Source organism: Aphis gossypii, unplaced genomic scaffold, assembly GCF_020184175.1.
Source record: "Aphis gossypii isolate Hap1 unplaced genomic scaffold, ASM2018417v2 Contig00071, whole genome shotgun sequence".
Lineage (NCBI taxonomy): Eukaryota > Metazoa > Arthropoda > Insecta > Hemiptera > Aphididae > Aphis > Aphis gossypii.
The window spans coordinates 34,199-57,719 of record NW_026083003.1 but is presented as its reverse complement, the minus strand read 5'-3'; the positions used below and the strand labels follow the sequence as shown (position 1 = coordinate 57,719).

At 30.0% G+C, this 23,521-nt stretch overlaps 1 protein-coding gene across 1 annotated transcript in view; it reads right to left on the bottom strand.

The window, feature by feature from the left end:
* Nucleotides 1–12,571: 12,571 nt before the first annotated feature.
* The window catches only part of LOC126553136 (uncharacterized), a 35,094-nt gene continuing 24,144 nt past the window's right edge, over nt 12,572–23,521 (bottom strand). Inside the window, exons 2-9 of the mRNA XM_050208311.1 lie at nt 16,285–16,468; nt 15,980–16,168; nt 15,798–15,860; nt 15,536–15,700; nt 14,663–14,986; nt 14,108–14,369; nt 13,517–13,676; nt 12,572–12,701 (exon numbers count right to left, since the gene is read on the bottom strand). Of these exons, the coding sequence (XP_050064268.1) occupies nt 14,191–14,369; nt 14,663–14,986; nt 15,536–15,700; nt 15,798–15,860; nt 15,980–16,168; nt 16,285–16,465 (1,101 nt within the window). The 5' untranslated portion in view covers nt 16,466–16,468 and the 3' untranslated portion in view covers nt 12,572–12,701; nt 13,517–13,676; nt 14,108–14,190. The remainder of the gene's footprint in view (nt 12,702–13,516; nt 13,677–14,107; nt 14,370–14,662; nt 14,987–15,535; nt 15,701–15,797; nt 15,861–15,979; nt 16,169–16,284; nt 16,469–23,521) is intronic.

Sequence of the window (23,521 nt, the reverse complement as noted above, 5' to 3'; positions counted from 1 at the left end):
TTCATAAATAAGGTTAAAATATTTTGTTTTTTTTTTTACTTTGGGTGCTTTAAATAAACTTTTATTTTTTAATCCAATTGATTTTTGTTGTTTGACATCTAAAGCATAACCAGTATTACACCCTGGTACAAAACAGAACTTAATCATTTTCAATGTTTAGGTAAAAAAAATAAAAAATACAAATTACTCTGGTTTTATGTATAATTATTGTATTTAAATAATCAAACAAATACAAAATAATAATACAAATTATTTGAAACCTTATCATTGTATACATTGTCTATTTATAAATTTAATATTTTGATGAATTCAATAATAAATAATCATATGGAAATCATCTATGTCCATGTGTTTAATAGCTAATTATAATAATATATTTGTTTTTTATTATTGAACCAATTTTAACCAATATCCCCCTAATTCTGTATATATGTTTAAGATCTGATCTAAATCATAAAGTAATAAATTATTTGCAAGGAATAATAAATCATGTTTAATTCGAAAAACATACATAATTTCTATTATATATAGTATAATAATACTACATGTCTACATGCTATAATTGTAAAATGTAGCCCTCTAATCGAACGACGCGCTCCTGGTGGCAGAATAACCGTGCGACTTTTGTCGGGCCACTTTATAAACGGGCGGCTCATAGGAGTTTGGTCTCCTTATCTCTAATCTTCATGCTTACCACTATACTACCGAGGACCATGCGAGACTAATTGCGTACCGTGTCAGGTGGTGATAAGCTGATAAGACTGATAAGGACTGAACAGCTGACGCTTGCTGCGGCGGCCTCTGGTGCTGCTATCAACTGCCTGGATATACGGACAGCGTTTCAGAAAATTAAGTAGTTGGCACTTCTGTAGCCGGCTAGCCCGAACGAGTACCAGCGTGTGCATGGAAGTGGGTAGAATGTACTGAAACTTTATGGTTAAAGGCGGATGAGCGTTGTTCGGCGGGCAATAACAGACGCGGACAACGGCACCGTGGCACGACACGCGACACAACCACACAGAAATAAGACGACACAAGTAGCACTATGGGCGCACGGGAGCGGACGTTGTCAAATAGGGAGCGATCATCAACACACACGTGGCACGGTGGCACAAACGGGTCTCGACCTGGCCCACGAACGACGAATGGATGGCTGTCTATCACGGCGATACAGACAGCAAGCACGAGCAGAGGAGGAAAAAGACGGTCGGACTGCAAATCCGTCGAACACCAAAAAAAAAAAAAAAAACCCACGGAGTGATAGAAGCAGACAGAGACACGACACGCATACCATCAAGACTGGTTGGCGCAGCGTTATTGTTCGCATTAGTTAGCGACGGAGGGCACCACATTCGCGACGAGGGTGGGATAGGGGAATGGGGTCGAAAGTCGTAGACACTCGACACCCGTCGTGACGGTCACCAAAATGGCACTCAAACAACACAGATATGTGTATGATATCGACATTTGTTATCGATAAATCATCGCATCAATTGTGTGAGTACGATACGACTTCAACATTCTGGAAAAATTCTATGTATTGTGTTATTTTTATTTTTATACAATGCCAGTACGTTATCTGACTTGATACGAGCGATCATAAACCGTTAAAACCGTTTATTATAAAATAATAATATTATATTTAAAATGAAATTTAAATCATTTTTTGAATTTTATGAAAAATTAAATATTTATTATGTGGAAAAACTGGGAAAAAAACTACCAACGAAAAATGAGGTTCAATTGATGATTGAAGAAATTTTAGTAGCCAAAGTAAAAATGTAAGTAATCGTTAAAATATACAAAATATTAATAAATACAAATTACATGCAACAATTCAAATTTAATTATTATAAACATAGGTAGTATGAAAACTAAAAGTATAAAACTTTTATGTTTAACATCAATAATCAAATATCTCCTTATATAATAAAACGCGAAAAAAAAAAATCGAAAAATTCCGTTCCGCCTCGGTCTTTTCGAAAACGTCTTTTGCCGTCGTTTAAATACGTTTTTTTCCAAAGTTTTCCTCCCGTTTTTATGTTTCTCGACCGTACGCGATTGCGCGTACAATACGTAAATTATAATACGATATTATAGCTCGACAGTGAGCGAGTTTAAAACGTTCTCGAGAGCGATAATAATAATCTTAATGCTATTGTATGACACTATGTATTGGTCTGTTGGTCTATAACGACACGCGCTCTTGTAAGCTCGGAGCGGGTATACGTGTAAAATATATTACTGTATATCGTAGGTACCTACGCGTAATATAATACGGAGCTTAATGGACTCGATATTTTGATCGACCGCGTTTAAAATACGCGAACGAATACGGAGACTTCTTATGTAGGTGCCTATAAATCATAACGCGTTTCAGTTTCCGCGACATAAACGTTATTGGTGTTTGATTTTTGAACCGCTATAAGTACGTCGGAATAGCGCGCGTGTCTATTAAATCATCGTGATACGTAGGATAAGGACGGTGATTCTTTGTTCATGATCGTTACGGACGGATAATTGATGATGTGAGAACGTTTTTATTTTCCCGAGTTTTCTTTACGCGAGAATCGTAAGGATTTGACATTTTGAAGGGCAAATCGAAGCGATTAATGCAGTTTTCTCAGCGGTTCGGAAACGGCTTCCATCTCAAACTGTAGTCGATAGGATAAGGCGTTAGGTTCCCATGATAGGTTAGGAGGTAGCGGGTTCGAATCCCGCTCAGCCAGTGCCTTTGGCGCATCCGACGGCGGCGCTATAATTAACGTGGCTGCCCGAATTCTTACTATTTTTTGCATTTTTTGAAAATTAAAGCTATTGCTTTCTCTTATTTGATAAATATATACGTCTACGATTTTTTTTAATATTATTACGATTATTAGAAGTATATACATATATATATAAAGTGTAGTAGGTACTACAACGCATTACGGGAGTACATTTTGAATTGTTATGTTTTCAATTTTTATGAAATTTGATATGTTTTATAGTTTCTTACATATCAAAAACAACATCTGAACTTTGACATTAGGAGGTATGACAATTATGGATTTAACTTCCGGACATCGATTTACATCATATTATGATGACTGATAGCTAGACATTCAACTACCATTTTCACTAAATAAATTTTATAATATAAAAAAAGAACCAGCCATGCGACGAGACACGGTATCAGATTAATCATATTATACTATATTGGTATTATAAACCTACTATTCACACATCGTCCGCGATACGGCGCAGTCGGATTGCCTACGTGGTGGGTATAATGTCGTTTAATTCGATTTTTTCCAATGATAACTGACAACTCGACTTGAATGCTCACATGTTATTCGGCTTTATACTTATTATCCTACAATACAACATTAGACTTTCGACGTCGAAGGCGCAGGTAGATTGCATTGTCAGACATAGATTTAAATAAGTGATGTGATGATTGATAGCTAGACACTCGACTACCATTTTCGCTTAATACATTTTTTTATATACAAAAAGAACAGGGCATGCAATGGGAAACGTTATTACACCAGTTTAGGACTGATAGCTAGACACTCAATTACCATTTTTCGTGTTTATTTACTCGACTTCAGTACTTTTCCTACTTTTTTAGTGTGTGATTTCTTTTCTAGGCACCTGATTACAATTTCCGACCGAATTCCTGATAACACAATTTTCACCCGACCCCCTCAAAGGCGCCGAAGGTGGCTTCCATCAGCCCAGAAATCGAGGCACACCGAACCCCTCGAAGGTTAGGTTAGGACTCCCTCGTTGCCTTCCAAACCACCGGAGGTTAGGTTAACTAAAATTGTGACTACTAGACTTTTTACGATATTTTCTGTACATCCCCGACTCCGACCTAGGGTATTCACTTAGACCGAATTTCTCAGCAAAACGAGGCACACTTTCACCGAGGCACACCGGCCGCTAGCTATAGGTATAATTGTGTAATTAATATAATAATATCTTTGGTTTGTTTGCTAAGATAAAAATAATTAATTACAACATCTAGCTGTAGTATAAAGTTGTAAAATTTTAATTTTTAAAAATTTTTAAATTATCACAGAATATCTAAATAATATTATTTACAATTAATATTTGTCTATGATGTAAAATTAACATTTTTATACTGATAAAAAAGAGAGACGTGATTATTACCTCATCAAAACATACGATGTCCTGTGCGTTACAGATCAAAAGATTTTAATTTATAAAAAAAATAATGAAGATGAAGACATAGGTAATTTTGGTTTGTTTTTTATAATTTAAAATTCATCTTAATTGTTAATTTAATTATTTTAAACAGATACGTTGTACCATACGAAGATTTGTACGACCGTATTAAGGATATTCACGTCAAAACGGGACATGGTGGAATTGTTAATTTACGTATGTCAATGGGTCATAAATACAAAATTCCGAGACTAGCAATAGAAACATTTTTGTCTGTATGTGCAGTATGTCATTCCAATCAATGAGCAAATCGAAAACTAATCATCAAACCTATTATTACTAAAGATTTAAATGAGAGGGGTCAATTCTAATAGTCGATTTCCAGTCGACACCTGATGGTAAATATAAATGGATCATGAATTATCAGGACCATAATACAAAATTTTAATTATTGCATCCACTTGAAAGCAAACAGGCTATAGAAGGGGCAAATAAATTACTCACTATTTTTCTTACATTTGGAGCTCCTAAAATACTTCAAAGTGATAATGGACGAGAATTCGTGAACTCAATTATTAAAGAATTAAAGGATCTGTGGTCAGAATGCCAAGAGTCCGCGGCCGACCACGTCATCCTCAAAGTCAAGGAAGTATTGAGATAAGTAATTTAAGACATTGAAAATATGATTCGTGCTTAGATGAAGGATAACCAATCTAAGAAATTTTCTGTTGGATGACAATATGTACACTGTACAGTTTCAAAAAAATTCGTTTCTCCGTCGAATAATAGGACGATCACTGTATAAAGCTATTTGGATGTGATCCAAACATTGGCTTATCATCGTCAAATCTTCTATCGAAAATAATAAAAAAACTAACCACTGAAGAACATCTTGAAGAATTTTTAAACAATATTCAACCTGAACATCAAAAAACTGAAATTACATCATACTGCAACATTTGCAAAATAGAATTTTTAGCTGAGGTTGAATTTATCGAAACAATTATTTGTGATTTATGTAAAAGTAGTGAACAAATAAAGAAAAGCGGGCAAGTGAGTACCGCTCTGCTGTACATTAGGTGCCGTATGGATCATTATTATATATTATAGGAGTGTTAAATTTGAATCCAATGATAGTTATCATTGTATACGAAAAACGATTCTGAACGAAGATGATTTGTCAGCCTAGGATATAATTTCTAGTGGTTGGTGAAAAAGGTGGTTTATATTTTAATGGCCTGAATACAACAAAATTTAAGTTCTTTTATAATAATTGTAAGTTAAACTTATGAAAAACCTTGTATTAAATTTTCAACTCTTAGCTACTTATACAAAAATTTTTAAGAAATATACCTACAAAATAATTTGCAAATATTCATGGTTTTGACGAATTTTTGTCAATATTTGAACTTCAAATGCTAATAAAAAAAAATTGTGATTATGTATTCTTATAATTTTTTAATTCCTATAGTAATAACTTATGAGGAACTTTGCATTAAATTTTCAAGTATTTTGATAGGGCCAAAAAGATTTTATCGACACATAAAAAAACAATTTTCAGAAAAATTGAAAATTTCAGTTGTCTATTAATAGCTCAAAAAAACTCAAAATATTTTGAAAATTAAATCAAGTAAATAAAATGACAATCTAAATAACTGGTAAAATTTTCAAGTATCTACGACTTATACTTTTTGAATTATAATAAATATCAAAAATCGTTTGAGGCTAAACCGTTATTTAGCGCGGTTTTGTAAAAATTTAAATTTCAAACACTCATAAAAATTTTTTGTCTGAATCCGGTAGAGTTTTTTTACAGATATTTGAAGAAAAATGTATGGAGAACCTTGTACCAAATTTTCAAAACTTTTTGGTCATCCAATAAATTTTTATCGACACTTTAAAAAAAATTTCTCTAAAAAATCGAAAATTTCAGTGGTCTATAAATAACTCAAAAAAGTCAAAATTTTTTGAAAATTTAACTATATACAGATACTACTAACATTAACATTTGGTGAAAATTTCAAGTATTTTCAGTGATTAGTTTTTGAATTACAACCATAAAAAAAAATCGATTTGGTCGAAAACTGGTTTTGCGTAAAAATTGCCGTTTTTCCGTCATTTTTTTTTTGTTTTTCTCGATTTTTTTGAAAACTGTTGGAAAATGTTTACTTTTTACCTCTATAATGCACCAAGGATATTCACTTTTACATCGGAAATCACCCCCATAGTTTGAAATTGGAGCATTATTTCGACTAGTTATGCTGTACACAGACACAAAAACAAAAAAAAAAAAAAAAAAAAAACACCATTGTAAAATCAATACATTCATCACTTCGTTCAGAATCTAAAACAACGTCAATTTGGATATCAAGGTCAAAATAAATCAGCTGATATTATGTTAAAGGTATCTTTTAAATTATTGTACTTAAATTAATCTATTTTTATTTTTAATTATTATATTTTTATTTATGACTATTTTTAGGCCAGAAAAACCAAAATTCCTGATTTCCAAATTGGCAATTGCGTCTTAATAACAGTGCCTCAATTAGATCGAGGACCGTCAGATCCTGCTAATGTAATAGCGGATTTTAGTCAATCAGAACGAATATAAGCTTTACCAACTTGGCACTAAATATGGTTTATTAAAAGGGTGGCATAATTCAGCAAATTTAAAGCCCGCGACATCTAATTTTTTAAAAATAACTGAAGTTAATAATGATAAAAAACTTACATTACTTGAAACAGTATCTTTTATTTCTGGGGGACAGGGTTTTTTAAGTTGTATTTGTAAACATGAATGTGAAACAAAGCGATATGCTTGTTTTAAAGCTTCTGTAAAGTGCAACAGTCATTGCCATAATTTTTATGTTAGTAACAATAAGTAATAATAATTAATAAGTATTAATATGAATAATATTGTTAAAGACTGTCAACGACGACGTCCCCGCCGGTTGGTCTTGCGTGCGTATATTCGCATACCTATATATATACTGCATTTACTCTCGGACTAATCTCGGCCTTTATTATATTTATTGGGTCTTTTACGACGTCGCCAAAAGTGCTTGGCGTACTTTGTCCGATCTCAGCAGTTATAGTACGCTTCACGAAAACTGGCGGGTCGCCGCCGTCGTACCCCGGACCTCACCCATCTTGTAGACAATGGTTCTCATTCTATGCGATCACCTGTTTTGTACCAAGGTTTATAGATAATAGAGGTTGCCTCATACCGGATTTCTGTTAAAAATGGAAGTGGGGGAAATTGTACTATGACGTCAGCCGTCGTACAAAATCGTTTGTTTATCATAGCACGTTATAGTACGTTGGTGGTTGATTTACGTTTTACACTTTATTTATTACTCAACTATTAGCTAAATTAATTTGTTTTAATGGAAACTCCAAAGTCAAAAGGCGGTTCATGTTGTGCAGTTGCCTCATGCAATTATTCAGGCAAAGCCAAAAATACTGGTAGAACCGATTTGTCCTTTCACAGGTATGTTATAATTTTTTAAAACTACATATTCAGAAATGTTAAAATATACATACCTATCTTACACACCTATCTATTAGTTTTTATATATTACAATAGAAGTTAATTTTAATTTAAAATGTTTCCAAAGGATGATTTGCTTCTTAAAGTGTGGTCGAATAAATGTAGAAGAAATGATGCATGGAATCCTAGTAAATCATTTATATGTTCTGATCACTTTAAGCAAGATGATTATGTTAGAGACTTAAAATCTGAACTGTTGGGGTATGCTCCAAGAGTAAAAATTTTAAAACCTGATGCTACACCTACACTTAATTTACCTGATGGTCATGACAAGTGTGTTTCAGAGTCTGGTATTCAGCGTCAAAAACGAATAGAGACTAAATTAGTTAGACAGGTAAATATTGTTTTTTTTTTTTTTTAAACTTAATTTTTTGCTTTTACTTTAACTATACAATCTGTACCTGTGAGAAGGTACTATAAGAGTACGAGCTAAACACATTACAATAAAACTATATAATTCAAATATTCTATAGTACCATGTCATGTGTATATTTCATATCTGATATTCTTTGCCTTAAGTTATCATCACATTACAGACTTGTATCTTTATTCCTTTTTTTACTTATTCATTGATATTATTTTATTAAATAATTTTTATTTTAGGCGCATAATGAGATTATCACTTTGGCTCTAAATGATAATGAACCATCTTCTACTCAACATTCAGAATGTGACCTAGAGTCAACTCAATCATTGGGCTTGTCACAACCTCAAGATTATGAACATCTTTACAATAAGCTACTTCTAGAACACGAAAAACTGTTAACCATTAATAAATCTGAAGTTGACTACAAAAAAATTAATGAAAATCTACGGTTTCAAGTCAGGGATTTAGAGAAAAATTTAAAAGTAACAAATTTAATTTTAAAAAATACAGAAAAAAATAATGCAAGACAAATACAATTATTATCAAAAAATAAAACCCGAGACATTGATATACAAGCCAGAAAATATTTGTCATCAATATTCTCTAAAAATCAGTTGGACTTGATTATGAAGAAAAAAACACGTGTTCATTGGTCAAGAGATGAAATTTCAAAGGCATTTTCTCTTAGATATTTTAGCAAACGTGCCTATGTTTATGTCAAGGATGAACAGAAATATCCACTGCCTGGTAAATAATATTAAATAATTTATATTTTTTTTCACAAATATCTTAAAATAATTTACTATCCACATCTTGACAAATTTTGAATAGTTATAATTAAAAGAACAAAATGATTTATTTCACATTTTAATAAATATTTTATTTTTATAGGATTGTCATCTCTTCAACGATGGGCCAAAAGTATTAATATGAGAAATGGTGTTCTTGAAAATGTTCTTAATATAATGAAATTGAATGGAGATGGCATGCAGGACTATCAAAAATTAACAGTTTTAATGTTTGACGAAGTTAAAATTTCAACTACCATGGAATATGATGTTCTTCGAGATGAAGTTGTGGGCCCTCATTCTCAAATGCAAGTGGTTATGGCAAGAGGTGTGGCGTCACCATGGAAACAACCTATTTACATAGACTTTGATAAAAAAATGACTAAAGAGATTCTTTTTAATATTATTGAAAAGCTTGATCAAATTGGTTTTAAAACAATATGTTGTGTAAGTGACTGTGGTGGAGGTAATGTTGGTTTGTGGAGAGCCTTGGACATTTCTTATGAAAATCCTGTATTTTCTATTCCGAATGGAAGAGAAATAATATATGTACCTGATGCACCACACATTTTAAAACTTATAAGAAACTGGTTGTTAGATACTGGATTTGAGTATAATGATCAAATTATAAATAAAAAACCACTTGAATCTTTAATCAATACAACATCCACTGAGCTCAGTATTTGTCACAAACTGTCTACTGATCATTTAACTTGTAAAGGTCCTCAACGACAAAAAGTTAGATTAGCTTCACAATTATTGTCCCACACAACTTCAACAGCACTTCTGCACTGTCACAACATACTCAAAGAAGATACAAGATTAATTGAAAATGTAGCTTATTTTATTGAATTAGTTAATAATTGGTTTGACCTAGTAAATGTATCTCATCCAAATGATAACCGTACATCATATAAACAACCATATGGTAAGAATATAGAAGAACAAAATCTACTACTTGATAACATGTATGATACATTTTTAAAAATGAGGTGTATTGGAAAAGGCTATCCTAATGCACATTAATGGGACAAAAGCACTGTTAAAGGTTTTACAGCAAAACGGGTTGAAGTATCTTTTAACTAGCAAAATAAACCAAGATGCATTAGAAAATTTATTTTCCCAGCTTCGTTCAAGAGGGGGACTAAATGACCACCCATCTCCTTTAAAAGCATTGTTTAAAATACGTTTAATAATATTGGGAAAAAATCCTGGCATAGTTTCAAATCAGTCAAACACTGCTGATAAAAACGATGAAGAGTTTGTAGTAGCAAAAACTTTGCAACAGCTCGATGTAAAAATAAATAATGTAAAAGAATATACAGAAGATGCTGAAAGTTTAACAGATACAACAAGTGAAAATGGATCTTCAAAAGATGGTGATGAAATTCAACATGATTTGGAACTGGATGCGACTGAATACCTAACAGGTTATGTTGCCAAAAAGTACAAATTGCAATTTCCAGAACTTGGTTCAACCACAACAACTATTAATTCCACCCAAAAAACACATGGACATGATTACTCAGTACCATCATGGATAAATCGTTTGTCCTATGGTGGTTTAATAATACCTAGTAATGATTTCAAAATTAAAATGTTTAGGGTTGAAAAGCTTTATAGAAAAATTACAAAGCAACAAATTCCTAAAGGGCCAGGAGTTGTCAAGAAACTAACCAAAAAAATTTTATCTCGGATGGAAATTGCAAAAAAATATAATCCTGTTGTGCAAACTTATACTAAGCAAAGAGTACTTATCCAGATGAAATATTTAAATGAGCATTCTAGCAAATTATTAAAAAAAAGGAAAGCAAAATCTCAACTTTACAAGCTCCAAAAACTAAAAAGACTGATGACTTAATTGTGACAATATTATTATGTATTTTATATTTTTGTATAATAGTTTTATAATAAACCATGAAATATCCTATTTGTATAGTTCAATTTATTTCAGTTCCTACAATCTGCACAAAAAAATATACATATGATTTTAAATTACTTAAACTAGGTATATTTTAATAGTTTAATTTCTTGATACTTACTATTCATAATGAACAAAAATCATTCATAATAATGGTATTAAGTGTAATCTTAACAATTTTAGGTAGGTAATCATAAAATGTTATAAAAGATTATATTTTCTAATTTATTTAGAAACTACAACTTTTGGTTATAATGGTTTATCCACCTGACAGAAAATATAATTAATGATTATATGTTTTATTCATAATAAATAAGGAATTTTACAAGCAGTTTTGTAAAAATATTGTGAAAGGTGACGAGCTATAATAATAAATGCAAAAATTATATTCATTCAAATTAGTGTTTAAACTCTATATTTGCATATATTATAATTTATAACACATTCGTCATTTATAGTCAGTGGAGCATAATAATAATAATAATAATGAATAATATCTATACACTATACACATTACACATAATATGTTTTGTAGTTTAAAATTAATAATTTTAGGCAGGTACCTACCAAACACGAATGGTCTTTTTAAGCTCTAAAAGGAGTAAAATCATATTTACAATCAAATTTAAAAGAGGGAAAGATTAAATGTAATGGAAATCCTAAATATTGAAAATGACATAAAAAAATGAAACTAAAAAAAAAATATTTTGAATAATTTCTGATTAATTTTATTTGTAGGTATAACTATACATATAATTATATTTTTCATTTTTTTTTTTTTTTTTGAGGGGGTAGGGGCGGCAAAAATATGTTGCCCCGGGGCCAAAATTTTCCAAATGCGTCCCTGTTTATAGTAATAATTTTGTATTTTGTAATAATATAGAGTACAAAATACAAAAAACTCGTAATAATCAATGCGCCGCCTCAAAATGTGTACGACGGGTGACGTCATGGTCACGATAGGCGCTGCGGGGAATCTAAAATGTTTACATGACTATGAGGCAACCTCTATTATCTATAAACCTTGGTTGTGTACCGGGTCAGCGGCTCGTAACTATTGGCGCTGTTGTTAAATTTCAAATGTTTGGCTCTCCTGCGGACTAAATTCCACGTTTATCCGTTTTTGTAAACGTATACAGTAAATAGAGGGGTATTTCCCAGATAGCAAGAAAACATTTTATTTATGATAAAAAAATATTATTTTTAAAATCATATTATTAAATTATTATTTTTTTCTCAACATATAGTCATCAAATAATATTTTATTAATATGAATATAATGTTATTTGGCGCCGACAATATTATTATATTATTATTAAAAATGTAACATAAATAAAACATTATTTTGAAAATAATAATCTAACAATTATTTTTAACATCATATTCATATTAAAACCATAATATTTTATAAATATCAAGGCTATAACTTATTGTGTGTGTGTATGGAAGGGTGGGTGGTGGGATCCAGACCCCCTCACCACCACAACATTTTTTTGTATTTTTAATATTAAAATTTTTAGTATCCAGCATCCATATTAAAAAGAAAACTGTTTTTGTAAGAAATATTGAAGTATTATAGGTACCCAATTGAAAAAATTGAGTTCTGTCTTTCTTCATTGCGACAGTCAAATTATTTATTATTACAATTTACAATATTATATTATAATACATATTGGGTCATTTACAAAATGTATTTAAAAAAATAATATTCAAACTTGAACTGCATAAATGTTATATATTTTTCTTTATTATATAATAAGTATTATTACACATGATTATATAGCACATAATATAATTATTAATGTTTTTCTCTAAATTTAGCTCCGGCTAAAAATATTTTGATTGGATCTTCAACTTCTATGGTGTTAAATTTTTGAAAACGTTTCATATGCTTAATTGCATCTAAGACAAAACAAATTAATTATAAAACTTATTAATAGTCTGATAGTTTAAAGAAGTTATAGATGTAGATATACAAAATAATATTACCTAAACAACTATCATATGAAATAAAATTTTTATTTTTAACAAAAGCATAAATAATGGACTACACAAATAATTATTTTATATTTTTTTTTATTTTAAATTGAACATATTTATGCTTAGCTTTTAACTAGAAATTTAATTTAAAACTAAGTATATTTATTATAATAGATTTGCACAATTTGAAAGTATTATTTTTTATAGTACTATAATATTATGTATAAAAAAAATGGAATAAAAATATTTTAAGAATAAAATCTGGTCATAAATTCTAGAATTTTAAAATATTTATACATCTAATTTATATTTATAAAAATTAGAGTATGGTTATTTACAATTTATTATGTATGCTGACTATTCAATCCAAAATCTGAATACCTTACGGAAAAATTCACAATATATTGAATGTATATAGTTAAAATGTTTAATGTAGATTGATTTATTAAATTTAAGTATAAAAAGCTTTTATGCACCTTGAAATGGCCCATGTTGACAAGGATTTTTTAAAATATTAAAAAAAAATTATTCATACTTTGAAATCTGGTGATAAACTATTTTAATTTATTAAAATTCAGCTTTATAGTAATATTGTGCTTTATTGAGATTATTTATAATTTCTCATTACTTTTTTATTTTAGTATAAAGATACCTATACTAATAGTTAACATCATGATATAGTAAATTCAACTTAATAATATTGATGAAAGAACCTCACAAAATATAAAATATTTCACCAAATATCACAGAGTTCACCGCCAACAACGAAAAATTTTGCTTCTTTTTTTGTCCCTTGTAACTGAAATCTTTTAGTAAATTGTCAGTAAATAAATAGCGCATGATGGAGCGAATAGTAGCTGGTAATGTGACACGTCCATACCGACTTATCTCTATGACCTATAAAAATAAATATATTAAAAATTTCTTGTAACTTAAGGGTTTAAATGTCATAATAATATAATTATAATATAAACATTTTGAAGTTATGACTTATGACTTATGATGTAAATTTATATATGCAGTTGACTTCTTAATAAAAATTAATTTTTTATCGAATAAATTTAATTTAAAATTAATCAATATATGGTATAAAAGTATCTTAAGTATGTGTATTTTGTACTGTATATTTCAAGTAAGAAAGATAAAAATATATTATCTTAATCAGCAAACTTTACTTAGAATTATAATATATTTATTCTAAAATTTTTAACTTTTGTTTAGTTCTATAGAAAATTAATTTAAATTTAAGAGGTGTTCTCTATATTCGGTAGTTTCAATAAAAACATCAAAAAATAAATATTTATGAAAATAATACATTTTGTATTTACCATTTTTGATCTGAAAACCTTGTCTAACAGCTTACATTCAAATTCCAGCAAAGCTTCATCTGTTTTTAATGGAAGTACTTCATTTATAAACTAAGAAAATCATCTTCAAACAAACCATTTGTAAAATTCCTAATTGGTAAGTTACTGTTATTACCAGTGCTTATGTTTAAAATCAATTCTTCAAGTTTTTCATTTTTTTCAATCAAGGTTTTTATATCATATTTCATATTTAAAACATTACGATTTAGTTTATGAAGAATATCTAAATAAAAAAAAAAAAAACATATAAATAAATAAACGATTGTAATCATTATTATTATCAAAAATAAGTATCATAAACAATTTATTTTTTTAAAAGAAATTGAATCGGATAATTATTTAAGTTTAAATCAATGAAATTAAAAAAGTTAAGTTTTCAAGTTAATAATTCACATAGTATGAAATCTATTATTAATATTTTATAAATACAAAATTAACTACAGGTATTTAAGGTTCAATTTAAAGCATTATACTGATACTATGATTGCTATGTACATTATATACTTATATGTTTACCATTTTTATCAGATGAAATTAATACAGATGATAATTGAGAAACATTTGATTGCAATCCAGTAATTCCTTGGCCTTCATCAACAATTGATATTTTAAATGGCGAAGACGGAGTTGAAATGATTTTTGACGGTCCATAGATATCAGATTTAGTATTAGTAATAAGTTCTTCACTTTCAACATTTGATATTTTAAATGGCGATGATGGTGTTAAAATAATTTCTGATGATCCATAGAAATTAGTTTGTGATTTAGTTAAGTCTTCATTCCTAATATTTGATACTGCAGATGACGATGGTTTTAACAGGAATTTTGTTGGTTCAGATCCTAAAATAAATTATCATACTAATTTTAAATTAATTATTAGAAACATAATACAAATTAATATCTATATACATATAGTTTATACATATTGTTATACATACAATAATACAATATAAATTATAATAGAATTTATACATGTTTAGCACTTAAAATGTATTTGTATTTTATTTATTTAAATTAATATCTTGTAGGAGAACTGTTGTTCATATAATAATAAGTGTGCCTACATCTGATTATAAGAAAGAATGTTGATGGTAAAAACATTAATAAAACCAAGTTCAGTAGTTTATTTATTACAATTTTTTAAAGTATCAATATAATTGTGGAGTAAATCACTCATTCATTTGAAAAATAGATAATATAAAATGAATTTTTCTTATTTTTACCATTAAAAATAAAATTATATACTAATAAATGTAGCGTTTGTTTAAATTAAATAAATAAAAAAAATATTGAAATATTAACTAGAACAAAAGTTATTTCATTAGTCAGTACTTTCTGTTACACCTTTTCATATATTAAAATATCACCTATTTCCAACTTTTAACTTACCAGTACATTTTGGTAGCTTCGTATAGTTGCTCAATGAACTCTGACTATGATTTTTCGTATCAAATATGAGTTGTTTTCTTACTTTAGAATTACGTTGATAATTATTTGATACATTTTGTAATATTACAGGTGTAGATAATACTTCATTTAAAGAAGACTGTGTTTCTATAATAAATAACATTAAGATACATAATAATTAATATTTAAAATATCTATAAAATTATACAACAATTAAGATTATAATCATAATATACATTGGTACCAGAAGGTTTTTGCTCTTCACATGGATGATAATTGGGATCTGTATTGCTATCATCGTCATCAACTACAAAACATATATTATTTAAAATTTTTGATTAGGTAATTACAGTGTTAAATAGATAAGTATTGAAGATTTTTTTTAAACTAAAAATAATATCAATAATATTACTGAAAATAACTTACAACAAATTTCGCTACATGGACTCCATAATACAGATTCTAGTAATTTTTTGCCATCATTAATTTTACTTTTTTTAAACTGTTTCATAGATATAGAAGAATTAGGATAATTTTCTTGAGATGATTCATGAGTTGATATATCAGAAGTATTCTCGGCTTTTTTTGCCTTTTCTCTAGCAATCAAATAAGTGTCTGAAAAATTTCAAACAAATACTAATAAGTATAAGCTATATATTTCTCTATCTACATATTTATTCAAAATAAAATTACTAAACCTAAATATAAATTTAACATATTTTAATACATACCGATATTTTTTCCTAATTTTCGAGCAGGTAAAAAATCAAAGTCAACTTCATTAGGTTGAATTCTACGGTCTAAAAATTTTTTATAATTTCTTTTTGGCCCAGCACATTTATTTTTTTGAAACCAATATGATGGTACAGCTTCTACTGTTTCATCGTCATCAAACGCAACAACAGACCACATTTTCTATAATTTAAAAGGTTACTTAATAATTTAATTTTTCTCCTTTAAGTTTAGTATGTAGTAATTTTTATTTTTTGTTAACTTAAATTAATGTCCTTAGATAATAAAAAATAAATGTATTTATTTTCATTTATATTAGTTTATTTTACTATTAAACAAATTAAATTATATAATATATATACTAATTGTCATACATTAACCATTATCTTAAATACCTATTACATTTGAATAACATGAGTATTATACAAGTAAATAAGTAATAATAAAAATAAACAATTAAAGGTAGTTATGAAATGTAAATACTTATGTATAATATGTATCTATTATATACCCAGACAGCAATTCTTTAACATCAATATTATAATAACTTTAAAACATGATTAAATAATAAATATTATATTTTTAACATTATTAAAACATTATTCTGATCTTATAAAAGTAACATTTAAATTTAAATATTTCTTAAATATCCTCTTAATGTTTTTTTTATAATATTAAATTTCTAATCCCAGAATAATATTATAATAAGATTAGGGAGTCAACTTCAAATAATACTATTTTGAAAATATTCTTTGTATGTTTTGAATTGGTTATATTTACAATATTATAACTATAATTATAAAAAAACATTTAAAGAATATTTTCAAAATAACATTATATTAGTTTGATTACCTAATATTATAATACGATTATGTAATCAACTTAATATAATATTTTTTTGAAAATATTCTTTGTATGTTTAAAATTGGTTATATTTACAATATATTATGTTTAAATTTATGAAAAACATTTAAAGAATATTTTAAAATAACGTTATATTAAGTTGATTACCTAATCTTATTGTAATATTAGAAATTTAATGTTATAAACAAAAAAATTAAGATTATTAGATTTGAAGTTTAACATATTATTATTATTACTTTTTTCAGCTCAGAATAATGTTATTATAGGTAGTTAGTTTTAAAGTGTTAGTTTAGACTCTATTATTTATTTCTCGTAAATGGAATAATATAATGATGAACAATCTATTTGTGGGACAAATATAATATTATACTATATTTAATATTTATATATATATAAAGGGTGTCTCAAAAAGAACGCCGGATTTGAAAAGGCCACCATCTTGCGACTTGATGCCGTGTGATTTTTTTTTATGAGTTATATATGGGGATACACTAAGTCACGAGTTTACCAGAACATAGCCCGAAACGTCTTGGAACTTAAGCAAGAAATTAGTCATGTCCTCAATGAACTTGATGAGGGACAATGTGTGTCGAGTGATGGTAAATTTTATGGAAAGAATAATCGTCTGTAGGGCTAGTAGGGGGAGGGGTCATATGCTAGATGTTGTTTTTCACTGTTAAACCTCAATTTATCCCGAAGAGAATGATATATTTGTAATGTTTTTTTAACAAAAATTAATTTAATGTATAGCAGATTTAAATCAGGCGTTCTTTTTGAGACACCCTAGCTATATATGACGTAATATTATACTCATCGAAGTCTATAATATATGTACTAGCTAATATTATATTACCATATCATATAATAATACCCACTAACACAACTCATCCATTGGATATAATATATAATTATATTTATTATATATATATAGACATCTCCAATATATCAATTTTATGTAAATTTGTGACATTATGTAGATAGATTATGATATATTATCATCCATATCTATTATATGTGTATTCATAGAAAGTAACTGGTAAGAGCTGGTAGATAATAAGCCACAGTGGATTTTTTGGATATCCATTAGTCATTGATATTTATTGTAATTTGTGGATTTCGCATCATATATATAGTTGTTATTTGTTGATATTTTATACATTCATTGTAAGATATCAAAAAAAAGTTCAAACCACAATATATGTTTACTAAAAGTTTTTAATTTTATAATTCAAACATATCAATATAATATATATATTATTATTTATTTTATGTTATAAAAGTAAAATGTTATTGTAGTGGATACATAATATAATTATATATTATATTAATATATCAAAATTTACGTCCAGCTGTTCCAATTTAGTGTTTTTAGCTCAAATATATTATTATAAAATAAAATATAAATATTACTATATTAGAGTGAATTGGCCGGTCAATAGGCCGCCTATTATTATATTGGTTTTAATATTTGATATATATTTTATTCTTTAATATTTATACCTATCGATGATTTACATTAATAAACAATGAGCTACATACCGTCTACTAATACGAAAAGGAGTACGTTTTAGAAGGGCCTAAACCAAAACGTTAAGGTGAAGAAACGGTCCCGGCCAACAAATACATAAATAAAAAAAGGAGGTAGAGGAAACTAAATAAAATATAATATATTATATTAGGTATGTTATTATGCACGTGGTCGTATATAGTTACTCCCTCGTAGACCGTATATTAGTTGCCTGCAGTTGGATTATTATAATATTATTATATAATAATATATTGAATGTCATATTTAAATTTAACACATTTCCAGGACAAACTAATAGAACTAAACACTCACTCCGAAAAATAAAAATATTATATTATTATAATATAATATAATATATTGTAGGATTTATATTTTATATTAATCTATACTACTATATTTCTGTGTGTTAATTGCGGGTTTTCTAGTGATCGGCGTTATCGATCAATGTGAATCGACCGTCCGTATCTAGACCGGTCGAGCGATATTTATTTTTATTAATTAATTGTATTGTGTGTGTGTGTGTATGCCGATCGGCCAGACGACCTGCGTACAGCTATTATATTATAGTCAGTCTTGAGATACGTGTCGCGATGACCGTTTCTCTATCAATAAAAAGTAATAAAGGAAAGCATTACGATTTGTCTACGTTATTATGAACCCCTCTTACAGTTTTCAGAAGTGGGATTAGGAATCGCACGTGTAATAATTTTTTTTTTTTTTTTTACTTATGAATGTGAATGTTAATTTAAATTCTTAATTAGTAATTTTGAAAGTACAATAAGTTGATTTAATAAATACGGGAAATGTCGAATACCAATAATACCGTCGGTATGACTACTCGTGCTCGCGCGAATGAACTAAGAATGATGGCGAACGGAATGAAGAAATTTGAATGTCATGGGTATTGCACAACGGAACGAATATGCACAAAGTGTTGTGGTACTAACTGAGGAAAATTCGCAGCACAATGTATTCGCCAATGGAGAGACAATAGGTGAACAAAATAATTCGACAAATGCCTCGCAAAATGGATCGAACGTCGAGAGCGTAAATGCAGTCGATACGAACGCTATGCTCAATACGCTGATGGTGCAAAATAATATGCTCATGGAGTTATTAAAATTGCAACAAAATAAACCACTCAACGATATAACCATTGCTCCGGATTTAAATAAGTCGATACCGGCTTTCAATGGTCTCAACACTGGCTATCAAGCGTTAGACTGGTTGCGGACTGTGAACGGAGTTGCCAATTTACATCGGTGGCCCGATAATTTTAAGTTGCAATCCGTACGAGCCCACCTAGAAGGTGCAGCCCGACGTTGGTATGCGTCACGTGACATCGAAAACTGGCCGGATTTCGAAAGACAATTCCACAAAACATTTGTTGGTACCGTTATGACCGCCGACCGGTGACCGGTGGAAGAAATGTCCCGTCGAGTTCAAGTTCGAAATGAAAACGTCCACGAGTACTTCCACGAAAAAGTACACCTATGTAAAATGGTTGGAATGTCTTTCCATGAAATGAAGATACAGATTTTGGAAGGCCTATATTCTAAAGATTTGTGCGTCTACTTATTAAGTCGTAATCACAAAGACGAAGACGAATTGTTAAGCGACGTAGTCGAATATGGGCGCTTGGATGCGTCACGTTCGAGTCGCATTCGTCATACAAATATCGACAATAAGGAAAAAGACACGCAAAAAGCAGGTGTAACCCGATCAACTATGGTAGCTATGCCGAAGAAGGATCAAACAAAAACTGCAACAACCGGAGCACTAACTATTCGCTCGTGTTATAATTGTGGGTCGAAAGACCACATTTCGCCGCAATGTCCAAAGCCGAGAAGGGAGAAGGGCGCGTGCTACGAATGCGCGGCGACGGATCATCAAATAGGAGCCTGTCCAACACGTAAAAACGGTTCGGTGATGACAGAAAACGGGGTCGGCTGGTCTGATGAATATTGACGTGGAGAGCGACAGTGGGCCAACAGACGAGTACCCGTTGCCATATGAAGTTCGATGCGAATACAATGTACCAGTGGAGGAAGAGGAGGAGTGTCATGTCAGCTTCAACGCGGTGGTCGACACAGGAAGTCCGGTAAGTTTACTTAAACGCGAGTTTGTACCGAATAATAATTGTGTACTTAAGTCCGCGGACGGTTGTAATTTTTCGGGAATTAATGGCGCGAAAGTCGATGTATTAGGTATTTTTGAAACAAAATTATTGGTAAATAATAATATGATGAAGATTACGTTTTATATTGTATCAAACAATACTATGAGCGCAAGTGCGATTTTAGGAAGAGACCTTTTAACAAAACCGGGATATAAAATCGAGTTTATAAATAATGAGGTAAACATAATTAAGGTGAATGAGAATGAGACCATGAAAGAAACAGTTGATAATTGGAACGAAATATTATGCATTGATTTTAACTCAGATATAAACGTGCGTACAGATACAGTGAACATAAGTCCCAATTTAGACCGTGATGTGTATGATAAATTTATTAAAATTTATAATGATGAATACCTAGCGCGAATAAATGTAGAACCAAATAGTGACGATAATTGCAATTTTGAAATGAAAATAGTATTGAAACACGAACAACCTATATCTTTTAGGCCGAGAAGGTTGTCATACAGCGAACAAGGTAGTCTGCGTAACATTATCAACGAGTTGTTATCCGAAAATATAATAAGACCGAGTAATAGTCCCTATAGTAGTCCGATTGTATTAGTGAAGAAAAAAATTAAAAGTTTCAGGCTATGTGTTGATTATCGAGAGCTTAACAAAATTACCGTTAAAGATAATTTCCCGGCGCCTTTAATAGATGATCAGTTAGACCGTTTAAAAGGAAAACAAATATTCACTTCGCTAGATTGAAAAATGGTTTTCATCATGTACGCATGAACGAAGCTTCTATTCCATATACGTCATTTGTCACGCCTGTAGGGCAATATGAATACCTGAGAATGCCGTTTGGGTTGTCAAATTCACCTCGGGTTTTTAATCGGTATATTCAATCTATATTTCATGACCTAATTTGTCGGGGGAAACTACTTGTGTATTTGGACGACCTGTTAATAGCAACACAGACTTTTCCTGAACATTTTAAAATATTAACTGAGGTTTTCCGTATAGCTGCAAAACACAAGTTACGATTTAATGTCGATAAATGTTCGTTTGGATATTGCGAAGTAGAATACCTAGGATATATAGTAAATAAGCACGGTATACAGGCTAGTACCAAACACGTCGACGCGATGCTTAATTACCCGGTCCCGAAAAACCAAAAACAGGTCAGGCAGTTCTTAGGATTAGCTAGTTATTTTCGACGTTTTATTTGTAATTTTTCGGTAATAGCTAAACCATTATATGACCTTGTAAAGAAAAACGTTGATTTTATTTTCGGTGAGCAAGAGCAGGAAGCATTCAAATACTTAAGTTCAATTCTAACAAAGACACCCGTATTAGCTATATATTCACCCACGGCGGAAACGGAGCTACATTGCGATGCGAGTTCGTCCGGTTTTGGGGCAATTTTACTTCAAAAACAGCCCGATAACAAATTTAAACCCGTGTTTTACTTTAGTCAACGCACATCTCCCGTTGAATCAAAATATCACAGTTTCGAGCTAGAATGCCTGGCGGTCGTATATGCGATAAAGCGTTTCCATGTATATCTATACGGTATATCGTTTAAAGTAATGACGGATTGCGATAGTTTTAGATTAACATTAAATAAACAGGACGTAAATACTCGAATTTCCCGGTGGGCTTTATTTTTGCAAAATTACGATTTCAGTATTTTCCACCGTCCTAACAAAAACATGCAGCATGTCGACGCGTTTAGTCGTTGCCATGCAATTCTCGTATTAGAATCAAATACATTTGAACAGGTACTCGCCGTTCGACAAAGCACGGACGACGATATTGTACAAATTAAAATAAATTACTAACGAGCGATAATAAATTTATGAGTTACGTAACGGTTTCATTTATCGCAAAGAGAACAAGCGCATTAGATTTTACGTTCCGAAAACAATGGAGAATAATGTGATACGTACATGTCACGACGACATGGCCCACGTAGGTTTGCTAAAAGTTATTGAAAACATATCTCGCGTGTATTGGTTTCCCGACATGAAGAATAAAGTACGACGTTATTTAGATAATTGCTTAAAATGTATTGAGTTCTCTAGACCTAGTGGTAGAAAAGAGAGTTTTCTCTTTAGTATACCGAAAGGAGATAAACCATTTATTACCTTACACATAGACCATTTAGGCCCGTTAGAGAAAACAAATTATAAAAATAAATTCATTTTTGTGATAATCGACGCGTTCAGTAAATTCGTACGCCTTTACCCGTGCCGTACTACCAAATCCGATGAAGTGATTAAACATCTGCGAAATTATTTCCAAACTTATTCCAAACCCTGTCAAATAATTAGCGATCGTGGTACATCTTTTACGGCTACTAATTTTAAAGAGTTTTTAAAAGACGAATCAGTGAAATTAACTTTGGTCGCATCAGGTACACCCAGAGCTAACGGTCAGGTAGAAATAGTGAACAAATCTATTGTACCAATGCTGGCTAAATTGACGGAATTAACAAGTAGGTGGGATCGAGTGTTACAAAAGGTAGAATCCGCTATCAACAACACAGTGCACAGCTCCACAGGCCAAAGCCCTAGCATGTTATTGTTTGGCGTACACCAGGTAGGTGAAATTAATGACGAGATAAGGAGAATATTAGAAAATAATGTGACAGATAATCCGCGCGAAATGGAGGTTCTGAGAACCAAGGCAGCAGAACGGATAATTAGATCCCAAGATT